This window comes from Vipera berus (assembly GCF_964194415.1).
Source record: "Vipera berus genome assembly, chromosome: 1".
In the NCBI taxonomy this organism is placed as follows: domain Eukaryota; kingdom Metazoa; phylum Chordata; class Lepidosauria; order Squamata; family Viperidae; genus Vipera; species Vipera berus.
This window is the reverse complement of record NC_138202.1, coordinates 201,553,379-201,577,033: the sequence shown is the minus strand read 5'-3', so window position 1 is coordinate 201,577,033 and position 23,655 is coordinate 201,553,379. Positions and strand designations below refer to the sequence as shown.

The 23,655-nt window shown below is 41.5% G+C and overlaps 1 protein-coding gene across 1 annotated transcript in view; it reads left to right on the top strand.

The window, feature by feature from the left end:
* ISM1 (isthmin 1) overlaps positions 1-22,379 on the top strand; it is a 41,411-nt gene extending 19,032 nt beyond the window's left edge. Inside the window, exons 2-6 of the mRNA XM_081313044.1 lie at positions 3,380-3,619; positions 13,094-13,367; positions 14,229-14,372; positions 19,930-20,019; positions 21,760-22,379. Coding sequence (XP_081169170.1) covers positions 3,380-3,619; positions 13,094-13,367; positions 14,229-14,372; positions 19,930-20,019; positions 21,760-22,277 — 1,266 coding nt within the window. The 3' untranslated portion in view covers positions 22,278-22,379. The remainder of the gene's footprint in view (positions 1-3,379; positions 3,620-13,093; positions 13,368-14,228; positions 14,373-19,929; positions 20,020-21,759) is intronic.
* The last annotated feature ends 1,276 nt before the right edge of the window (positions 22,380-23,655 follow it).

Sequence of the window (23,655 nt, the reverse complement as noted above, 5' to 3'; positions counted from 1 at the left end):
CATTGTTTACATTGTTTTTAACTTCTAAATGAATAGTGAATTCTTGTTTTTCGTGACCCATATAAACAAATTTTTTTTTACAAAATATTATTTGGCAGATGATAATTCCAGAAATAAATCTGGAACAAGATGTTGAAAATTTTAAGCGATAGGCAGGAAAAGTGAAAATGATTACAGAAGATTTGTCTGCTGGAAACCTGAAACAGCTGTGTGAAATCTTTCAAATAGGCCACATGGATTTAAAGCAAATTGTTAACTTTCATGCCCATCATTAAAAGCCCAGCTGAAATCAACATGGGGAAGGACCTTCTAGAATAGATCTTAAAAAAAAAACCTGCCTTCCTCATTAATTAAATTATAACTTTCATCCTCCATAATCAGAGTAGCCAACGTGGATTGTAGTGCTACATATCTGGAGAGCACCGGATTGGAAAAGACTGTTCTAGACAGTGACGGTATACTTGAGCAGGACAGCAAAACTCATAGAGAACAAAGTGCCACATTGCAACATGACCGATAACTGCAGGACACAAAGGAATAGCTGGCCTGCCAATCAACTGTTGGGTGGCTAGCAATGTTGGCAGCAATAAAGCTGGCAATGTCAATAAGGCCTGGAGACGTGACAAACATTCACCAGCATGTCTTCAGGGAGGAGGTGGCTGTGAAAAATGATCTAGCAGCAGATCCATCCTTGGAGCAGCAACATTTAGTCCCGAGTTTTCAAAAAACATCCGTAGGCTGCATAAGGATGCTTGATGGGTCACAAAGCAAGGACAGGAAACTTTGTGACCTATATTTTATATAGCCAATGGCCAGGAGTTGTAGTCCAAAATCTATAAGAAATTTAGAGATACTGTACGGTTGAGATTAAATTGTACTAGTACATGTGAGATCCAAGTTCAGCCTTATTCAGTCAAAAAGACCTTTGCAGATCTTGAGCCAGCCATCTTTTTATTAAGACCACCCACTTTATCGTGTCTGTCTATGGCTATCTGGGGGAAAGAACCTTGCCATTCTGAGACCTCTAGAAGTAAGCTAAGATGTAAACATATGAATGCACACTTTTCTTTTATTTGATAGTGAGCCAAAATTTATCACTATGACCATGTCTACCACACAACAGATATGTATGGATTTTTGTTCGTTCCTGTTCACATGCTGCTTTTTAGTGTAATTAGAAATATCTTTTAAAACATAACACAAACCTGTTATCTATAACTTTTGCCCTTCTAGATTTAGGCCCATCTCTGTAATTCTACTGGTCTCCTGAGATTTCTGAGTATGTTTAAAGTCACAGCTTTTACCCAAACACAGAATTTAGAAGAGGGCAATTGTCCCCAAAACCATGCTACTCCTTGGAGGCACTTTCTGGAGCATGGAGAGTCTTTTCTTGCCTGCTTTTCAGCTCCAAATTGTGGAGAAGGGGAACAATGCAACATGTTTGTTAGAAATGATGGGACATTGCCTATTGTGATTGTTATGTTTGTGCCCATAAAACATAACTATTTTTTTTAAAAAAAGAAATATTGACAGAGTTTGAAGCTTCGGATTTTCTTGTTTCCTTTTCTGCACCCCCCATTATAGTTGTGTTCATCTCCAATGAGCAACCCGAAGTTTCTTATGCAAGCACTAAGGCTTTCAATGCTTCTTAATAACGCCTGGCATATGTTCCCCTTTCTGCATCAGTCTCAATTTAACCTTCATAATTTCAAGAATGTAGCTCTCACATTAGATGGCAACTGAAAACATCTGGGTCCAGCTGTTAAAAACTCCAACTTTTACACCAGCAAACTAGCAAGGGTCAAAATGGCCTGGCAGAATATCCGTGACCCATTTTCTATTTATTTCCTTGCCCTGCGAATGCAAAAGTCATATAGATGTATTGCCAGTTTCTTTCTTGTATTGCTAGACATCAAGTGAGGAGACAGGATTGTGATATACTGAGGAGCAGCACAGACTATGTAGTGTGGTGTAAGAGATATCTGCAGAGGATTTCATCGAAATCATATGTGTGTTGTGATGCCTCAGCAAGACTGCAAGTTTGGCACCTTACAGATTTGTAAGCAACATAATAAATCAATTATAATAGGAAGGTTATTCCATCAACATCACAATGCAGATTTTACTTCTCCTCTCTTGCCTCCTCCAGACCATGTACTGTATGTGATAGGGAAGCTTGTTGTACTGTTTGACGTGTGGTTTGTAGTTTTATTTTTCCATCACTGCAAAAGTTTTAATGACCTTTATGCTGTAGAGCAGGGGTGTCAAACTGCCGGCCCATGGGCCGGAGGCATCATGGTGAAACCGCGCCCACCCCATTGCCAGCAATGGCAAAAAAAAGTCACAATACGTTGCGACACGTCACGTGACGTTGCGAGTTTGACACCCCTGCTGTAGAGGATAGAGGACTGAAGCATATAGAACTGAAACATGTAGTACCCTTGAATAGATACTGTAAACGTTATGGACTTGTTTTCTTGATTGTAGGCATGCCATTGCAAGGGCCATGAGCTTGGTTCTTTTCTACATGTGCCTTTTCGTTTCACCAGCGCAAAAGTTTTGATAGCTTTAATATAAGATGGATCCACTGGAGCCCTTCTTCTTTGAACGAAGGATTCTTTCGTGTTCAGAAAGATCTTTTCCAACTTAACACCAAAATGTTGTATCCTAAAAGAGCTGAAATCCATATGAAGTGTCTTATTCAAGGTCACAAAGCATTCCATAAGGCATGAGATCTTTCATTGTACCACATCTCACGGGGTTGTTGTTTTTTTTGCAGAAATTTTTTTTATTTATTTTTTTATTTTAATTCCATTTATATCCCGCCCTTCTCCGAAGACTCAGGGCGGCTTACAAGCTTAGCAGCAGCCTTCATTCTATGTATATGCCTGCTTATTAGGGCTTTCACACACACCCCAAGCGGCATTATTACAAAGTCAGCTTAACTGCCCCCAACAATCTGGGTCCTCATTTTACCTACCTCGGAAGGACGGAAGACTGAGTCAACCTTGAGCCTGGATGCGAACCTGCACTAATTGCAGGCAGCTGGTGTTACTTAAGGAGGCATTAGCCCACTGCTCCACCAAGGCTCTTGGTGTACATAAAGCACCACTGCCAGAATCAGTAAGGTGTGTAGCAAGCCACAGTGAGTTCCAGATAATGACTTAGATATCATGATGTCATACAAATGGTGCAATGATCTTTCGTATTGTGTCATTTGTGTTATAAACTATCACACAGAAGTTGTCATTTCCCCTTTTGCCTTCCTCTACCCACAGATGTCCACAACAGAGTTACTTCTGCAAAACCTCACTGTATCCAGCCTAATATCATTTCTCGGATCTACAAAAATTAAATTTCTTTCCTTTTTTCCTTCTAGGAAATCCTTCACACAGAGAGCCTCTTATCTCTTGAAAGCAGCTTCACATTAGACCCAGAAGATCGACAGAATTATCCTGGTCACCAGGCAGCACATCGGTCATTGGCCAAGCAGCGATTCAGGCAGCAGAACGGACATACATCCTTGCAAAAAGATGGACCCAGATCTTTCCTTTTCGATCTTCCAAATTTTCCTGACTTCTCAAAAGCAGATATCAATGGGCAAAACCCTAACATCCAGGTAAAGGTCTTCTGTTTTATTCTTTAAATTTTATTTTAAAGTGATCGTGGACTTAACATGTACCTTTTTTGAAAAGCACTTCCAAATACAGGAACAAAGGGGGAAAAGCAAGATACTAATTGGGCATTTGATATTACAAAGGAAATAAATAATATTGCATGAATCCTATTAAATATTTGGGGTCTATATGAAAAAATATGACAATAGCAGGTGCAAGGAAAGGATGCTTTGTTAAATTCCTGTATTTCTGCTCTAGGGTTAAATTTTTGTGGTGTAGTTGAAATCATTATTGAATTAAATAATGCATCTTATTGATTAATTGACTTGAAATGTCATTATTAGCTGTGGTGTAATGTCAGATGTTTCACAGACTTCGCTTGTAATGTGAACACAGAAAAGGAAAGTGGAAATTAATGTTGGAATGGTTAATTTTGCCTTGGATGATTTTTTTTAACACTAAAGGAATCTTACCACAGCATCTATATGGTAAAATGTATGCAGTTAAAGGCATAGTTTTAATTTTAATTTAAATAGGTTAATTTACCCTGAGGAGTTTTGGACCACAACTAAATCAGAACAAATCTTAAATCTTTTAGACCAACATTACTTTGGAAACCAACTTTGTATCTTTAGACAGGCTTATAGTAGCCCACACAGGTTTGTTAAAAACAGATCATGCCAAACCAATCTTAATTTATTCTTTGATAAAGTAACTAAACTAGTAGACCAACGAAATGCTGTGGAAGTAGTATACTTAGGTTTTAGTAAGGCATTTGATAAAATAGACCACAGCCTACTCTTTGGTAAGCTAGAAAAAGGTGGAATAGACAACATCACCACCAGATGGATCTGTAGCTGCCTGGCAAACCGTACTCAACGAGTAGTCCTCAATGGCACTATATCCACATGGAGAGAAGTAAGCAGTGGGGTACCACAAGGTTCTTTCTTAGGCCCAGTACTCTTCAACGTCTTCATCAATGACTTAGATGAGGGAATTGAAGGGGAACTCATCAAATTTGCAGATGACACCAAACTGGCAGGAGTAGCCAACACCCTAGAAGACAAACTCAGGATCCAAAAAGATCTTGACAAACTTGAACAATGGGTCCTATCCAACAAAATGACTTCCAGTGTGGAGAAAAGCAAAGTTTTACATTTAGGCAGGAAAAATCAAAGGTACAAGTACAGACTGGGCGAGACCTGGCTTAAAAACAGTAACTGTGAAAGGGACCTTGGAGTCCTAGTGGATGATCACTTGACTATGAGCCAGCAGTGTGCAGCAGCAGCCAAAAAAGCTAATACAATCTTGGGTTGTATAAACAGAGGCATAGAATCAAGATCACACGAAGTATTAATACCGCTTTATAAAACCCTAGTAAGAAAACACCTGGAATACTGTAACCAATTTTGGTCACCATATCGCAAAAAAGATGTTGAGAGCTTGGAAAAAATTCAGAGAAGAACAACTAAGATGATTAAAGGCCTGGAGACTAAATCATACGAAGAACAGCTGCAGGTCTTAGGTTTGGCTAGTCTAAAGAAAAAGAAATAGGGGAGACATGATAGCAGTATTCCAGTATTTGAGGGGCTGCCACCAAGAAGAAGGGGTCAGATTATTCTCCAAAGGACCAGAGGGCAGGACAAGAAACAATGGTTGGAAACTGATCAAAGAGAGAAGCAACCTGGAATTAAGGAGAAACTTCCTGACAGTGAGGACAATTAACCAGTGGAACAGCTTGCCTCCAGAAATCGTGGGCGCTCCATCACTGGAGATTTATAAGAGGCTAGACAGTCACCTGTCTGAGATGGTATAAGTCCTCCTGCTTGAGCAGGGGGCTGGACTAGAAGACCTCCAAGGTCCCTTCCTGCTCTATTCTATTCTAAATCATAACTGGATTGAAAAAAATGGGATAACCATTAATTGGCAGCAAACAGAGATTTTTGTATCCTTTGCTGCTGTCTCATGGTCATCTGAATTTTTGTAGGCCAGGTTAGGGACCTTAAATTTAGAGTCAACATTAGATCTCAAGCAACTTCTTCTGGGAGTATTTAGAATATTTCCAATATTCTAAAATAGAATGTTTGCCTGTGAATAGAACTGAATACTGTATATCTACTGTATGTAATGTTGTATATGACAGTCCAGCACATTTTTTCAAGTGGATACATGTAAAAGTAGTCAATTTCTTCCTATTTCGTCTTCTCTTTACCTATTTCAGGCTTAATATAAATATTTATTTAAACCTGCCTTGCCCATTGGCCATTCCAGCTGGGAATTCGGGAAGCTGTCACTCTAAACACATCTGGAGATTGAGGAAGGGCAGCTTCAACATTTATACTTTAAAATAGCAACCATCCACTGCTGAGAAAGACTTTCTAGGATTGCATTAACCTACTGCCAGTGGAAACGAGCACAGTGCTTATCTGTTGGCTGATTGTTTGCCTGCATCTGTTTCAGTAACAAAATATTGTATTCAGCTCCTCGGAATCATTTGAAAGAGTAACCCAAGCAGCTGTTACTTTTGTGCCACAGCTGCTTTTTTTAATCTGATTGCCAAATCAGCAGCCAAATGCACGGCTGCGCGCCAGTAAAGGGACTCCCAGGAAGTTCTTGAAAATGAGGTACTTTTAAAGATATTTCCTTGAGGAGCATTGATTTTTTTTTGCTCCCCCTCTGAGCTCTTTTGTTAATGGGCATTGATTTGACACATGCCAACTCATGCAGTCAGGCTGGCATAGCAGGGCTAGTCACCGGGCAACAGTTTCACTTTTTCCTCCTTCGAAAGAAAGTGAAGTCATGTGTAAGCAAAAGGACTTGGCTGCCAAGTTATTTTATGTGCAATGTATGTTTTTGCTTTTCAAGCCTATTTAAATTGCGAGTGAGTACTAGAAGGTCCTGAAATTAGGTTCGACATTTCATTTCTTGACTTGAATGTTCGTTCCCTTTCTTCCAGTTTTTCAGTAACCATTCCCCATGCTTTCATAGAGGGAACCCTAATAACCATTTGCCATAAAACCAAATATGCCCTGGTACACCTCGACGGCCAACCAAATCACAGTATGAGGTAGGATTTCATGAATCAAAGTCCCCTTCTTTCAATTATGCTTGAGGTGTTCCCTCTTTAGGCAGAGATACAGCTCACTGTACGCTATAATTTCTCCCATCAAATGTCTGTGCATGTTTAAATATACTGTAAATTTCTGTATTCCATGTGAAAACGTGCACAGGCGTGCACAGTAGTGCACTGAAATACAGCTGAACTGAAAAAATGTATGGGGTCTTGGAAATTAGGAAGGTACTGTTAATACAAACAATGGTACATCAGTGTATTTTGAGGAATTTTTCCCAGTCTGGTGCCTTCTGGATTGGTGGGTCTGCGGTTCCCAAATTTTGAACAGACTGGGGAAGAGTCACTTCTAGTATTGATAAGGTTGGAGTAAATGGATCAGTGGTTTGATTGTACCGATAAAATTCTATGGATGATATAAGGAGATTTATTTGTTTGTTTGTTTGTTTATTAAACTTGTGTGCTGTCCATCTTGCCAAAGGCAACTCCAAGTAACATGCAGACATTCAATTAGAATTCACTATAAAACATTAAAACAATAAATAAGGGTCATAAGTTTAAAATTCAGTTAAAATAGAACTCACGAATGATGGCAACTATACATGTCTAAATGAGATCTACATCTCAAGCTGGAGAGAGGTTCCCTGAAGATGGACTCCAGTGGACTTCTAATGAAGATGGCCAACTAAATGACCATGCCCAGGAAAAGATCCCTGAAGGGCATTTCTTGGCTGTCACTTTTTCAACCAACAGAAGGAACTGGCATTCTTTTAGTTTACATAACTCTTCTGGGTTAGGGAGAGTTCCAGAATCATCCCACAAGATCCTCCACACAGCAACCGTTTGCATGTAGCTTCAGGGGCCATGCGTTGAAGCACCTTGTGTACCAACAGCTGGGGGGCCAGGGCTGCAATCAGTTTGTTGTTGAAGAAGCAGCTTTTTTGGAATTTATTTTTTCTAATGGACAGTGAGTTTTTTTTTAATCCCATTTATATCCCACCCTTCTCCGAAGACTCAGGGCGGCTTACAATCTAAAGCACAATGTGCTTAGCAATAGCAATAGTTGTGCCTTTCATTTCTTAAAATCATTTTTAAGGACTGTTAATCTTTATTAAAGTAATAAAATAGCCATAGCCTATTTTTCCTTTTTGAAGATCTGTGCCATTTTGGGGATTTCTTCATTGCTAAGCCACAAAGAAGAAGGCTGCTAAGGCAAGCTAAAATAAAGAAGTATGGAGTAACTTTTTAAAAAAATGATGGAGAAATACCGGTATAAGGGTAGAAAGTTGTGGTTCTAAGTTTATTATTTTTAGTTATTTGTAGCTTGGTCTAACCATTTGTTGTGGTTAGTTAAAACTTTTTTAAGATTTTAATGATTCCTGATTGGCTAGCAATTCTTCAGTGACTTACAAAAAAGCTATTCTTTGACTAAAGAGGGAGATAAGAAGATGTTAAAAAAATACTCAAACTACTTAAGAGATGCAAATACATGTAGAAAGTTACAAAACCACTGAGACAATGTCACAAGTAGCTGACAATGTAGAGTAGAAGTCCCCAACCTATGGGCCGCAGCCCACTACCGGATAGTGGCCTCTTGGCCACTGGGCCACATGAGTGGCTGAACAATGCATGTGCACATGTGCACACGCTCACCCCCCTGCCCTTGCACCGCCACTAGCCGAGGCGTGAGCCGTGAGCCTCTCGCTGGCACTAGCCAAACTGCAAGCCAGTGTTAGCTAAGCCATGAGCCTCTTGCTGGCGCTAGCTGCGCCGCAAGTTGCGAGCCTCTTGCCGGTGCTTGCCGAACCACGAGCTGCGAGCCTCTCACCGGCATTAGCTCATCCACAAGCCACAAGCCATGAGCTGAGCTGTGAGCTCTGAGCTGGTGTTAGGCGAGCCGTGCACCAGCACTAGGTGAACTGTGCGCCATGCGCCAAACTAGGCAAACCACAAGTCACGTGCCGGCACTAGCAGCCCCATTTGTGGAGCATGCATGCTCACGGCCCCGTTCACGTGCAAGCAGCCCCGTTTGCGTGTGTGCGCATGCATGCATAAAGGTGTCTGTCCCTCCCTTTCCCTCCAGGCCACCAACCCAGAAAGGTTGGCGAGCCCTGATGTAGAGGAGTCAATTGCAGTTTTGGAATATAAACCTGACACCAATCCTTATTGTGACGGTTTAAATATAAATCTCCCAACATGATTGAAAAAAGAGTTCCAAGAAAATCTGCAACTTTCAAATAGACTTTTTTCTTCATGGACACTAACAAGGTTGAGAAATCCATGAAAAAAAGAGAAGTTGGTAACTACATGATAAACATTCCAGAGAAGAAAAAGATTTTGTTTCATGAAGATAAACTAAAAGGAGGACTTAAACATAATGAGTCAATTGGCATTAGGGTGGATTTTTATCGGTCTGATATTTGTAATTGAAAAAAAGTTTTAATGTGAAGTGGGTCTGAAAATGCATTTTTTTTCCTTCTTAAAAGCTTGTAAAATATTACTGAAAATGTATCTGAAAGTATCTATGTAAAGAGAAAGTTAAAGAAAAAGGTATATTAGCTTAAGTTTAAGAGTTTTAAAAATGATGTATAGAAGAAAAAAAATCATTTTATGAGGATAACTTGGAGGGAATGATTTAAATTTAATGAGTTAATTGAGGTGAGTTGGAACTTTATTAGTCTAACTGAAAGTAAACTTTAAGGTACGTATGTTAAGAGGAAGTTTAAAAAATGTATTAGAACTTTTTAATTTTAGAAATGTTTTTAAAGAAAAGTTTAGTGATTTAAAATAGATGGGGAAAATATTTTTTCCCTTTAAGTTTAAACAATCTGAAAGAATACAGTGAATTTTGTTAGTATAAGTGGTGATAGTTTATAAACATTATTAAATGCAAATAGAAATATATATTTCCACAGCAAGGAAGAAAAAGCAGGAATAGTTAAACTGATTGCTTTATTCAAAGAGGAGAATATATTTAATTATATTTTTTATTTGGAAGTCATTTCTGGATTTTCTGCTTGTGATGAAAAATAATGAAACGTTGACTTTGGTTTTGCCAATTAGATAGATTTGTTGTTATCAGAATGGCTAGTTATATACCACAGGTCTGCAACCCGCGGCTCCGGAGCCACATGCGGCTCTTTCAGCCGTCTCCTGTGGCTCCCAGTCCTCTGCCATGTGCAGTCCAAAAAAAAAGTGGGACTAAAAAAGTTCAACCAATCAATTCAAATATGCAGGGTAGGTGCATATCTCGCCTTGGCTCCACTCTTCAGTCAAACCCTGTTCTGCGCATGCGCGCATGTACGCACATGTGCAGATATTTTTTGCGGCTCCCAGTTTTTCCTTTTGTGAGGGAACCGGTTCCGAGTGGCTCTTTCACTGTTTCAGGTTGCTGACCCCTGTTATATACTAACGTGTACAAGCAAAAAGCTGAGGCTGTAATGTTACCTTCTACTGTGCTAAAAAGAGTTGGAAGTCAACACTTTCCCCCCCCCCCCTCGTACCTCATATTTTCTTTCCCCCTCTTTTTTTTCCTTTCCCTGATTTCCTATTTGTATTTTCCTTTATATTTTATACTTGGATAAAACAATATAAGTTGGAATAAGATGGACTCCAATGCTAGTCCAAAACCTCAGGTCCTGTTGATCTACCCAGTTTGGAGCCTAAAACAAAACTCATCAGGATGGAGAGGGTAGGAGCAAACTGAGCACAGGGAGGATGTGTGTTGTCCTCTACTCCAGGGGTCCCCAACCCCCGGTCCGTAGACCGGCATTGGGCCATGGCATGCCAGAAATCCCATCCATGGGATGCAGGCAGTACATGAAACCACACTACCTCCAGTCCGCAGAAAAACCTTTCTTCATGGAACCGGTCCCTGGTGCCCCAAAGGTTGGGGACCTCTGCTTTACCCCATTACCAACCTCCAAAGATCCACATCCCCATTGGGGCCCCAGGCTAGTTGGCACTGTCATGTCTTCAAGGCCTATCATCTTGGGAGGGCATGATGCTCCAGAGGGCAGGAGCTATAGCAGAAAAGGCTCTTCTTCTGGACATGACCAGAGCTTTGGCAGGACCATGAAGCAAAGCCTCCGGGATATCCCCCAGTTCCTTCTGTAACTCATTCGGGTTTATCAGTCACTGTGGACAGACTGCTCAAATGGGTATGGCCTCCCTATAGTGGTGGAGGCATAAGACAATCTCAGGGATACCATGGCATGATCTGACCATGACCGGGGGTGAAATTATCAATAGATCCCCCTACCAAATCACACTGCCGTTGCTCTAACAAGATCATATCTGGTCTGTGTCCCAAATTGGAGCCAAGGTGAGAGGTCTACGGCCTCCATGGTGGCCACGAACTCTTGGGTCACTTTTGAAGCCAAACCCAAGGATGCCAGGTTGAAGTCTCCCAGAACCATAAGTTTGGGAAACTCCACTGCCAGCCCTGAGATGGTCTCCAGCAGATCAGGCAAAGAGGTTGCCACACACAGGGAGGCGGATACAGTAGAAACAATCCCAACTGATCCCATAAGCCCAGCTTCAGAAATAAATGTCTCACTAGCAGAAACCTGGAAATCAAGGCCTCTAAAGGCCAAGACAGATTTTCGGATGACCACGGCCACCCCACCTTCTCTGCCCTGGGCTCTCAGCTGGTATAAAAACCTAACCAAGCTGGCACGTGTCTGAGAGGGACCCTCCCCCCTTCCAGAGTCTGCCAGGTCTCAGTCATGCATGCCAGGTTGGCTCGCTCCTCATCAATAAGCTCTTGGATAAGTGCGGCCTTATTATAGACTGACCTGGCATTTACTGGCAGCAGCCAATCTTCCAGGACTCCAAGGATGTGCTATCTAAGGACTGGGAGTTTGCTTAGGTTGACAGAACATGCCACCAATGCTACACATCAGAGGTGTCTTCCCCTGTTAACAGCCTGCCCTCTGCCTCCCATAACGCCCCAGGACCTATCAACAATGTCATCACTGAGGCTGAAATCACACTCGGAATGTTTTAGGGAGCTAATATAATACAAGATACTTTGTCAAGTATTCCAAGGCAGCAGTTTAATTCATAATAATGTGTGTAAATATACAATACTAAATAGTCCATTGATAAATAATACTGGGACCTTACAGCAGAAATTTTAAAAAAAGTAAGCTAAATAATTGTAAAAACAATATATCTTATTCAGAGCTACCTTGTGGTCCAATAAAACCTCAATTTTAATAAGTTTATAAACTACTGGCCTATGGAAAAAGAACATTAATCATGTATGTATTTCCTATTTTCTTTGACTTTCCATTGGATCCAGTCTTCATTTGTTCATCTCTCCTTTTGGCTGCCTCGTGCATGTCCTTGTTCTGTGCCTTCCTCTCCCTAATCTGTTCACTCTGCCATGCTTCCACTTTGTAAAATGTGTGAATCTCTGAATACACCTACCTTTATTACAGAGGTTCCCAACCGGGGGTGCGAGATGATATTCCAGGTGGTGCGAAAAATTGGCTTTTCAAAATTATAGCGTATATGCATAATTCGTTGCTGTTATTTCAAACTTTTGTAAGGAGTGCGAGAATGTATCAGAAGCATTCTAGGGGTGCGGGGTATGGAAAAAGTTGGGAATCGCTGCTTTATGGTTTTAAGAAAGCTAAATTAACTGACAAATTGCAAAGGGGTATTGGTGGAAAATATAAAACTGTTCCTTGTTATGCAATCACAGAAATAATTATTAATTTGTTCCAGGCCATAGGATCCGTAACTGTTGTGATTCAGGGTCAGCCTGTGGGTTCGGCAGTTGGGTCGGACGACTCAGAGGAGGAGGGGGGTGTTGAAGAGCTTGCTGAGGGGGTTGGAGAGCTTGATGATGAGAGCCCTCAGCCAGGCCCCTCCCACCTGGTCACGACGGAGACCCAGCTGTGTGAGCCTGACAGCGTGGATGAAGATGACCCACAGCTGGCCCTGTTCAAGGACGCCCGACGCAGGAGGCAGTCAATCAGGAGTAAACAAAGGAAGGCAATGGGGCACCTCGGAAGGAGGCAGAGAGAAGCCACGCCCTGAACTGTATAAAAGGGGAATGCGTGGGAGGGCTGGTTTGCTGAAGGCAACCGCTTGATTAGTTCCTGTTTCATAGCTCCTGTTTCATGGTTGGTGTCTTGTTTTGCTCTGTTTTATGTTAATAAATTTGGCAGGCTTAATTCCAGCCTCTTGCCGTTTGTAAAGGGGTTGTCCCTGCCTTTTCTGCAGGGCCGGTAGCAGGCTGGTACAGAACAGTAACCTTTTTTTATCCAATGTATTCTTTACTAGATTGTGGCTGTTTTTTAGGCTTTGTAAGATTTATTAGTATATTAAGAGTTTTTCTGATCTGAAGAAAGATAGCCTTTGAGGCCTGAATGCCATTTCTTCTTGAATTCCCCAGGTGACTATTGAAGTTGTTGATGGAACAGAGTCTGAATCGGAGAAAGGTCTTCAAAGAGAAAGCAGCAAAACCAGTTGGCCTGTCCCATCACCAAATTGGAGAAACTGGTGGCAAAGATCCGCCCCTTCCATCACTCGCATGAGTAGTGGAGACCAGGATTACAAATACGATAGCACGACTGAAGACAGCAACTTCCTAAATCCCTTGAGTGACGGCTGGGATAGGCATCCATCAAGTCATCGGATGTTTGAATCAAAGGAGCAGCCAGAATATGGTGAGTGAAGAAAAGCCTCACTGGCAAATAAATGTGTGTACAAAACAGGTGTCCATAACAAGGGTAGAATGTTTGTGCACTCTGATCGTGAACCGAAGGGGAAGGAACAATCAGGCAGAAATCAGACTCAACAGAAAGGCAAATAGACGGGGTGATTCTAGTCACTAACGTCAAGGCTCCCGTACTAACAATGAACTCGTTTAGAAGTAGTGGAACTTTACAGAGTCAAAATGGTACCACCTAGGCAGAAGAAGGATATGTTAAGCAGGGTTGCTGGAATTTCTCCAGAAAGAGAAAGACGGGACCATGCTCAAAAACAAAACAAAACAAATTAAACTAAATTAAATTAGTGCAGGTTCGCGTCCCACCAGGCTCAAGGTTGACTCAGCCTTCCATCCTTCCGAGGTAGGTAAAATGAGGACCCAGATTGTTGGGGGCAATTAAGCTGACTTTGTAATAATGCCGCTTGGGGTGTGTGTGTGAAAGCCCTAATAAGCAGGCATATAAATAGAATGAAGGCTATTGCTAAGCTTGTAAGCCGCCCTGAGTCTTTGGAGAAGGGCGGGATATAAATGGAATTAAAATTAAATAAATAAATAAATAAATAAATAAATAAACTCACGGATTATTAGAAAGGGTTGAAAAACAATACAAAGTGGGTAGAAAGGGGCATGGCTGACTAGAATACATTTAGTAGAAATCTGCGTTGCAACGTTTTGCTGCAGGGCTGACTACAACATACATAAGCCTCCAGCCAGTATGCGGAGGGCAGCACAGATTGTGTCTACTTTCAACAGCTTTCAGGCTTTCGTGGTAGTGGTGTTTTCTGTTTTCTTAATTTTTTAGTCTCTTCCCTTTCAGATTACATAGAGGGAGAAGGAGACTGGAGTCTGTGGTCAGTTTGTAGTACAACTTGTGGAAGTGGCAATCAGAAACGCACCAGGACCTGTGGATATGCTTGCACAGCCACTGAATCGAGGACATGTGATCGACCAAACTGCCCAGGTAGGAAATAGAAAACATAATTGCTCCTAGCCATGAGCCATGTACATGGACACCTCTGTGTGTGTGTGTGTGTGTGTGTGTGTAGATATGGACCAAATCATTTATAATACAAGCAGGAGCTGGTCAGGTATCTGGAATTATTACCTTGCTTGCATCTTTGTAAATCGCAGAATGGCATAAATTGTTTCCCTGCCTAACAAAAGGCTCCGCAATCACGCTTTTTATTTAAGTATATTCTGTTTTTCAGTATGATCTACAGACAGTTGGTAGGGAGAAAGTGCATTTCTTGCAAAAGGCACTAGATGGAGTGGTACTGGGATTAAGAATCTCATGCCTCTTCTAATTGTTCCTCCTCTTCCCCCCCCCCCATTATTGAGCTTTTATTAATAGCAAGCCAATATGAAATCTTGAAGGTTGTGTGGTTAAATCAGATTTCAGAGCACTATGAAAAGTTATACTCTGCAGTGTTTTCAAGGAAGAGTGGCTGAGATCACGATAGCACATGCCTCCTTTGTACTGTCTTAGGCTCCTAAAACTGAAATAAGCATTCTGATAACCATTGATGAGTTCAGCCACTGGATTGCCGCTTTTCTAATGCTTTCCCCTCAAGCCTCTATCATACAGCTTGAAATGCAATCAGAGAACCTCCTCTGCGACTCAGACTGTAACACTTGCTGTACTGAACAATAGCTTCCCAGAGAGTAGCCCACATCTAACAGTAGTCATCTTTCAGCAGTTCACAAAGGAGAATGCTGCTTACTTATTAGGAGCAGGATGGGTCAACTTTTGAACGTAGGGTGGGGATTCCAGCTGTGGTAGGTTTGCGGACTTGCTTCTCTATCCACCAAGGGAGCAGGACTTCCCCCACTCCATACTTACCTGCAAACCAAACACAAGTTTTCAGATGGCCCCTTTAAGCACCATTCAAAATTTTGAAATGTCCAAGGTCAGGAGTGGGGAACCTTGGCTCTTTTATGACTTGTGGACTTCATGGCTGGCTCAGGAATTCTGGGAGTGTTTTTTTTTAATGCCATTTATATCCTGCCCTTCTCCGAAGACTCAGGGCAGCTTACAATTTAAAGCACAAATCAATGTGCTTAGCAATAGCCTTCATTCTATGTACAGTATATGCCTGCTTATTAGGGCTTTCGCCTCCCCCCCCCAAGCGGCATTATTACAAAGTCAGCTTATTGCCTCCAACAATCTGGGTCCTCATTTTACCTACCTCGGAAGGATGGAAGGCTGAGTCAACCTTGAGCCTGGTGGGATGCGAACCTGCACTAATTGCAGGCAGCTGGTGTTACTTAAGGAGGCATTAACCCACTGCTCCACCAAGGAGTTGAAGTCCACAAGTCATAAAAGAGCCAAGGTTCCCCACCCCTGTCCTAGGCAAACATAGTTGTGCCTATTTTATGATTTAATGCAAGCAGTAGAGTCGAACAGTGAATTCTCCTCTCTTGTTGGGCAGAAAGTACGATATTCACACATTTCTGTATATATATATATATAAAGCAGCTTGCCGAAATTATTTATAATTTGGCTGTCCTAAAACGCTTCAAATAATAGGCTTGTATGAGCCAGACCCAGGAAGGAAAATGAGAACGATACATTGAAATTATAAGAAATCATTTTTCCATTTCTTCAAATTTCTCAATGCAGTGTGAAGAGTCTAAGCTGCAAAATATTGAGTAGGGACAGGATTTGACTACCTTAAAAGTTACATACTTCTTGGGAGTACTGGGACTTTAAATCCTGTTTCTTGGGGAATGGATCTGAGTGAACTTAATCTGAAAATGCAAGACACTGAAATCTGTACTTGTAATTTGTAGCCAGATTACTTTCTGATGTAGGCACACATTGTTAGTATACTGGACTATCTGCAAAGGTGATGGACCCATTGCATTTTCTGAGGCACGTGGAAAACTACCCAGCTATCTTGTGGGCAGTTCTGCCATGCATCTTGCTTACTTTGGAAATTAAAAGGAGCAAAGGCATTGCCATTGGAGACCGTAGCCTCCCTTCATGAATCCTGAGGGTTTTTAGTGAGAAGATACCTAGAGCAATGGTGGAAGAAAACAAAGGGTGAATGTAACCAAACAAGGTGGCATTCCCATGTCTGAAGAGAATATCATGGGTATAAGAATTCCGAAGTGTGCACATTTCTTCATTGTTACTGCCTTTGCAGATTTATACCTGCTGCACCTTTGTGCAAGATTATATTCCTTCCTGGAGAAGGACAAGTGTGCAGATATTCCTGCAGGCCCACGTGACACATTAACAAAGTTCTTTGCAAATAAAATCATTCTCATTTACTTAGAGATGGCTACAATATCACACTGGTAAGGGATAGCGAAGTAAACGACAAGTGATTTTTGAGCTTTGAAAGCAAAGATACGGATGTGTAACCTGCTACATGTAAGCTAGATTCATGTTCCACCTGGCTTATTAATGCAGCTAGGTGGGGCACATGATTAGATTTGAGAGGTGGTTAAAACCTTTTTGGAGAAGGGGGATGCCATCTATCTTTCAGGAGGCAGTGGAAAACCTCCTTCTGAAGGGACCATCTCTCTCAATCCAGACACCCTGTTGTTGTTAGTTGCGAAATCATGTCTGACCCATCGCGACCCCATGGACAATATTCCTCCAGGCCTTCCTGTCCTCTACCATCTTCTGGAGTCCATTTAAGCTCACGCCTACTGCTTCAGTGACTCCATCCAGCCACCTCATTCTCTGTCATCCCCTTCTTCTCTTGCCCTCAACCTTTCCCAGCATTAGGCTCTTCTCCAGTGAGTCCTTCTTTCTCATTAGGTGGCCAAAGTATTTGAGTTTTAGCTTCAGGATCTGGCCTTCTAAAGAACAGTCAGGGTTGATCTCCTCTAGGACTGACCGGTTTGATCGCCTTGCAGTCCAAGGGACTCGCAGGAGTCTTCTCCAGCACCACAGTTCAAAGGCCTCAATTCTTTGGCGCTCAGCCTTTCTTATGGTCCAGCCTTCACAGCCATACAATGCAACTGGGAAGACCATAGCCTTGACTATATGCACTTTTGTTGGCAGGGTGATGTCTCTGCTTTTTAGTGTGCTGTCTAGATTTGCCATGACTTTCCTCCCCAGGAGCAAGTGTCTTTTAATTTCATCTGCGGTGATCTTGGAGCCCAGGAAAACAAAATCTGTCACTACCTCCATTTCTTCCCCATCTATTTGCCAGGAATTGAGAGGGTCAGACACCCTAGCCTAGGCAATTATTAGCCAATCTCCAACTTTCCCTTTTAAGAAAAAATTTGGAGAAGACATTGGGGCTTTAGGTACAGAGGATCCCAGATCTCTTCTAGCCAGGTTCCAGACCTGAATATGGAAGATGACAGTACTGATTTCCCTCCTACATGATCTTTGTCAGGGCCATTACTACCTAGTTTACGGCCTTCCATTGCTTGAGTACTTACAAAACTTCTTTCCCAGCAATCTCTCTCTCTCTCTCTCTCTCTCTCTCTCTCTCTCTCTCTCTCTCTCTCTCTCTCTCTCTCTCTCTCTCTCTCTCTGTGTGTGTGTGTGTGTGTGTGTGTGTGTGTAGGAAGTATGTATAGATGATTCTCACCCTGCATGAGGAGGGAAGATGCTGGCATGCTTCCTCAGAAGCTGCCCACGTACTCTGGAACTCCTTATTTCTTCTGAATCTCCTGGCCTTCAGGGTGAATGTTAAGCCCTGCTTTTCTGGGTGCCAATTGTGTGAGCATTGCCTTGAGGCTATGCTTATGACTTATGACCACAATTAAGCCCAAAATTTCTGCTCCTAAGTAAAGACAGTTGTTAAATGAATTTTGCCTCATTTTACGGCCTTTCTTGCCATAGTTGTTAAGTGACTCACTGCAGTGAAGTTACTATCACGGTTGTTAAGTGAATCTGGCTTTCCCATTGACTTTGCCTGTCAGAAAGTCACAGAAAGTGATCACATGATTCTGGGACACTGCAACTGACACAAATATGAACAAGTTGCCAAGCATTCAAACTCTGATCATGTGATCATGGGGATGTTGCAATGGTCATAAATGCGAAAAACGATCCTAACTCACTCTTTCCCGTGTCATTATAACGTCAAACGGTTACTAAACGAATGGTTATAAGTCAAGGACTACCTGTAGTTCACTAGTGAGGTGTTTTTTTTCCAAACTATCACGGCATTCGCTATATTTTAATATTTTGGATTGACTGTAAATTACCCAGGGTTCAAGGAAGTAGGTAGCATATATATTGTGTATAAATAAGTACACGATGACAAAAAACTTGTAAAGCAGGAAGGCGACTCCTTCCTTTTAATTTTTCTGGCTGGACCAGCCAAACATAAGTTCCCCCTTTCCTAGCTGAGGAACAGTCTTCCCTTAGGAGGGGAAGTAGCCCATTGCTTACGTAGACTGAGACCTAACACAGACCTCTCTGATTCCCATCACGAGGGAAGAGTTGAGACACGGCAGGAGAAAGAGTCCCACTGCTGTGTCTTCCTTAGCATTGCCACAAAGCAGGCCGGAGCCCCACGTGGGGTTTGCCTCGCTTCCTTGGATCCCTGAACAAGGAGAAGATGAAGGGGACGTGGGCTGCTGCTCTGGTTGCTGACAAGTTGAAGAAGGGCAACAAAAAGGGGAGATAAAATTGCTCCCTTCCTGATACGCTCTTGGCTTCCTTCCATGCTCTCTCTGCTATGTTTATTTATTTAATATGCTGCCCCTCTCACTATCCACTCTGGGTGGCTTACCATGTGATAAAAACAGAAATATAAAAACATTTTTTTTAAAAAAAATGTTTAATAGGAATTAAACCTCCTCTAGGCTTAAACCCTATATGACTAGGACTGTTGTTGCTGCGAAGACTGGCGGCGAGGGTAATCTAGATCCTCCACGCGTGTGGATCCCGAGGTGGCCTCCTCCACCGCCATCTCTATTTGTACGTCCTCGGGAGCAGGCTCCTCATACAACAGTGGCTTCTTGAAAGCTGAAGATGAATAGCCCTAATATTTTCCCTGCCAAACATCTCAGTCACATTGTTTTAATAAGCCGTAACATCAAGAGCACATCCTGTTTTTAAATAATGATCTGCTAATAATGTAGTTGGAATGCACGGCCTTCATCTGCTAGCGCTTCAAGCATGCAATAATGAAAAGCTTTACTGCTTTACTACTTTGTAGTTTTTGCCTTCATCCGAACTGTTGTAACCTTCAGTGGTGCCTGAAAATAACGGACTTCAAAATACCAAAAAGAAAAGTGTTTCAAAACCCTGAACTCATTTCAAGACAGTTCTGAATATCAAGAGTACACAAACACTGAGCTTATAACTGATTTATTGTGCTCTGGCAAACAATCATTGTTCATGAGTTTATTACACACGTCTAATTTTTTTTAACGTGCTGGCTTTCTCTTGACTTTGTTTTACCCTTCCCAGGGGCTGTCAATGATGTTAAATAAATAAATTTTGGAAAATAAATGCATGTGGTGCATTTGCTCTTGCTCTCCAAGTAGAGTGGGACTATTGAAACAACTTGTGTTTTCCTTCTTTCAAATCATGTGTATAGGACTCGAGGATACATTCAGAACAGCTGCCACAGAAGTCAGCTTGCTTGCAGGAAGTGAAGAATTCAATGCCACAAAGCTCTTTGAAGTTGGTAAGTAGATAATAGCAAAAAGGATGGAGTCCCCCCCCTTTAAACTTATCCTAGATGACAGAGGTAGGCCCAAGTTCACTCCCTCAGGAATCTATTGACAGTCATAATCTACACCACCGCATAGTGGCTGAGGGGGACAGTTGTGTTTGAAAGCATCTGGGGAGTGCTACATTTAAGACAGCTACCTCAGACTGTATGTTGTATATGCCAACAAGAGGTGGCTCTATATACAAAGAGTCCCTAGTACAAAGTGCACTCTGAAATCTCTCCCTGCCAACATTTTCTGGGTTTTGAATGGAACCTCCATCAACCTTTTCCAGGAGACCCGTGATTTCCAGTGCGAAATTTCTAACAAAAGTGACTATTTCCAGCTGTATCATGGACATTCCAAGTTAAATAACAACATCAAGACAAAAGGCAGGAACTGAATAGTACAGCTGAATATAGTAAGTCTTCCTGAACAATAAATAGCTTTATAAGATCTATCCACAGTGGTTAGGACATCATTAAGTCAAAGGATTGCTTAGGAATGCAAATGAAAGCCAAGGATTTCCTTGAAACTTGCAAAATATTTGAACTTTAGAGACGTATTCACCACCTCATCACTCATGACCATTCCACTAATGGCACATCCTGACTTGGCCAGATTTCTTGCTATCTTACCAAATATTATAAGAGGAATGCAAGCCATTTCTGACTTCAGTTATAAGAAGCTATTTTAATAACATCAGTTAAAAGAGAATAATAATACTATTAGTGGTATTATTATAATAATGATAGATCTTAATGCAGCTACTTTTTTAAAAAAGGAGTGTATTATAGACAAAGACAAATTCAACTTTTACTTTGCACATTAATAAGAAAGCACGCCAAACTTTATGTGCTGGTGTCTCTGCATTACAGTATTCCTGCTTCAATTCCAGAACAGCTCAGGAATGGTTTTTGTTTTTTTAAAAAATAACAACTTATCTTCTAGTGATTACTACAGCAACAACAAAAACTTGAGAATATATGCATTCAAGGAGAAAGGATAGCAAACATGCACATTGTCACTGACATTGATTCTAAGAAATTTGCTTTGAGGCTCAGAAATGTGTCCTTTGAAAATAATATTGAAAGCATCTGGATTTATATATTAGTTTATTAGATTAGTTTAAAATATTTTAAATAACCTTTTGGGGCCAAGTCCTTACAAAGTGTATAATCAATCAATCAATCAATTGATCGATCAATTAATAGAATTATTTCTGCAACAAAGAATACTTTTATAAAATAATTTAATTCAGCTTATGACTTTTTAAAAACACTGACACAGTTAAAGATCAATCAATTAATAAAAAAAACCAGCCATGACTCTTGGCTAAAAGCATTGCTTTATGCTGATTTAAAGCCTGTACTAAAGGAATAAACATACAGCCCTTGCGAAGAAATTGAGCAAAATATTACTTTACTAAAAAGTGAAGCAACTATTTGTTAAAATGTGACAATTGTACTCATAGTAAAAACCTGCCTTTTGACACTTGAAAGATAACAGTATAACAAAGAAGGAAAACCTGTGGTCTTCCAGATATTGTCACATAACCTTAGCATCTCCAGTCACATCCATTGGGGAGGGTGCTGGGAGTTGTAGTTTAGCAACATCTAGAGGGCCACCGATTCCAAACCAATCAGTAAATCATACCACTTATGATTTTAATAGAGTTTGATTCCCCCCCTTGTGCCCTCTTTTTTCTTCTTCAGATACGGATAGCTGTGAAAGGTGGATGAGTTGCAAAAGTGAATTCTTAAAGAAGTACATGCACAAAGTAGTCAACGATCTTCCCGCTTGTCCTTGCACCTACCCAACCGAAGTAGCTTATAGCACGGCAGAGATCTACGATCGTTTGAAACGAAAGAACTTCCGCTGGAAAGATGCAAGTGGGCCAAAAGAAAAACTGGAGATCTATAAGCCTAGCGCCCGCTACTGCATCCGGTCCATGCTGTCCTTGCAAAGCACCACCTTGGCAGCACAGCACTGCTGCTATGACGACAGCATGCAGCTGATTACCCGAGGGAAAGGGGCTGGCACCCCCAACTTGATCAGCATCGAGTTCTCTGCAGAACTTCATTACAAAGTGGATGTTTTGCCCTGGATCATTTGCAAAGGGGACTGGAGTAGGTACAATGAAGCCCGGCCACCTAACAATGGTCAGAAATGTACAGAAAATCCTTTGGAGGAGGACTATTACAAACAATTTCAGGAAGCAAGAGAGTACTGAAAACGGGTGTGGGAGGAGCTTTGAAAACTCCCAAAATAAAAGATGGGTGGTGGCGAACAGGACACTGCAGTGAACGAACCTTTGAAAATGGGATTCACTTTCCCGACACTCACTGTACATAGTTGTACAAAATATACATTTTTTTCTAAAGTATTTTATTTATGTTTGCATATAGATATGGCATAGAGTCCCCCTCACCTTTGTGCACAGACACGAAAGTGTCTCATCAGACCTTTATACTGTGATACACATTCTGCTTCCATTAAGATGAGCTTACGCTCGTGTACTCCCATAGAGACTATATTACCTGTAGTTATAGGCGAGTATCGTTGGATTTCACGTGAAAATTGCTTCTCGAGGCTAAAGCCATTCAGGAAACATTTGCTACCGTATCAGAAAGATCTACATATACTGAAATTGTAGGTACCTCTTAATATTGAAATGTGGTCTAGGAGTGCCTTTCGAGGGTAACGTTTTGGCTCACTAAGAAAATAGTGACCAGATCCATTGCAGATGTGATGCAAGTTGATGCAAGTTAACTTCAGATTAAAGTGTGCTTGAGATTAGCAGGACCACGTCTGAAAGGAATAGCTGCTATTATTGCTGCAGGTATTATTAATTTTTATTGTTCCATCTATTGGAAGCACCGGAAGGAAGACTTGTTTATAAAGCTGTGTAATTTTTCTAGCGCTTGTAAAGAGGCAGGATGAGGACAGAAAGCATTGTGGATCCTTTGCGTTCTCAGCCCCTACTAGCCTGCTGCTGCACATGAGCCTTTTCCTGTGTGGTTTTCTGATATCTGAAACAGCAGAGAGGTTGGTGGTGTGATGGAAATGAGGATCCAGTGTCACACTACCCACTCTAACATGACAATTCTGTCTCTGAACCTGGAGCTAAAGAAAAAACAAACAAATCCTCCCCACTCTAGTATGAATGGTTGTAGTTTTTTTTGTTTTTTTCCCCATTAATAAACCCCTACACAGTATACCTCTGACACAAGGGTCCCTTATTTTGCAAAAAGCTTAAGTGTGCCTTCCAGATAGGATTGCTAAGGGAGTAGCAGAAATAAAACCTGAGTGCATAAATTATTTAATACAAATGTGTTCCTTAAATTCTCTCTTTATAGATGGGTAAAGGTAAAGGTTCCCCCACACATGCGTGCTAGTCGTTTCCGACTCTAGGGGCCGGTGCTCATCTCCGTTTCAAAGCCGAAGAGCCAGCGCTTGTCCGAGGACGTCTCCGTGGTCATGTGGCCGGCATGACTAGATGCCAAAGGCGCACGGAACGCTGTTACCTTCCCACCGTAGTGGTCCCTATTCTTCTACTTGCATTTTTACGCGCTTTCGAACTGCTAGGTTGGCAGAAGCTGGGACGAGTA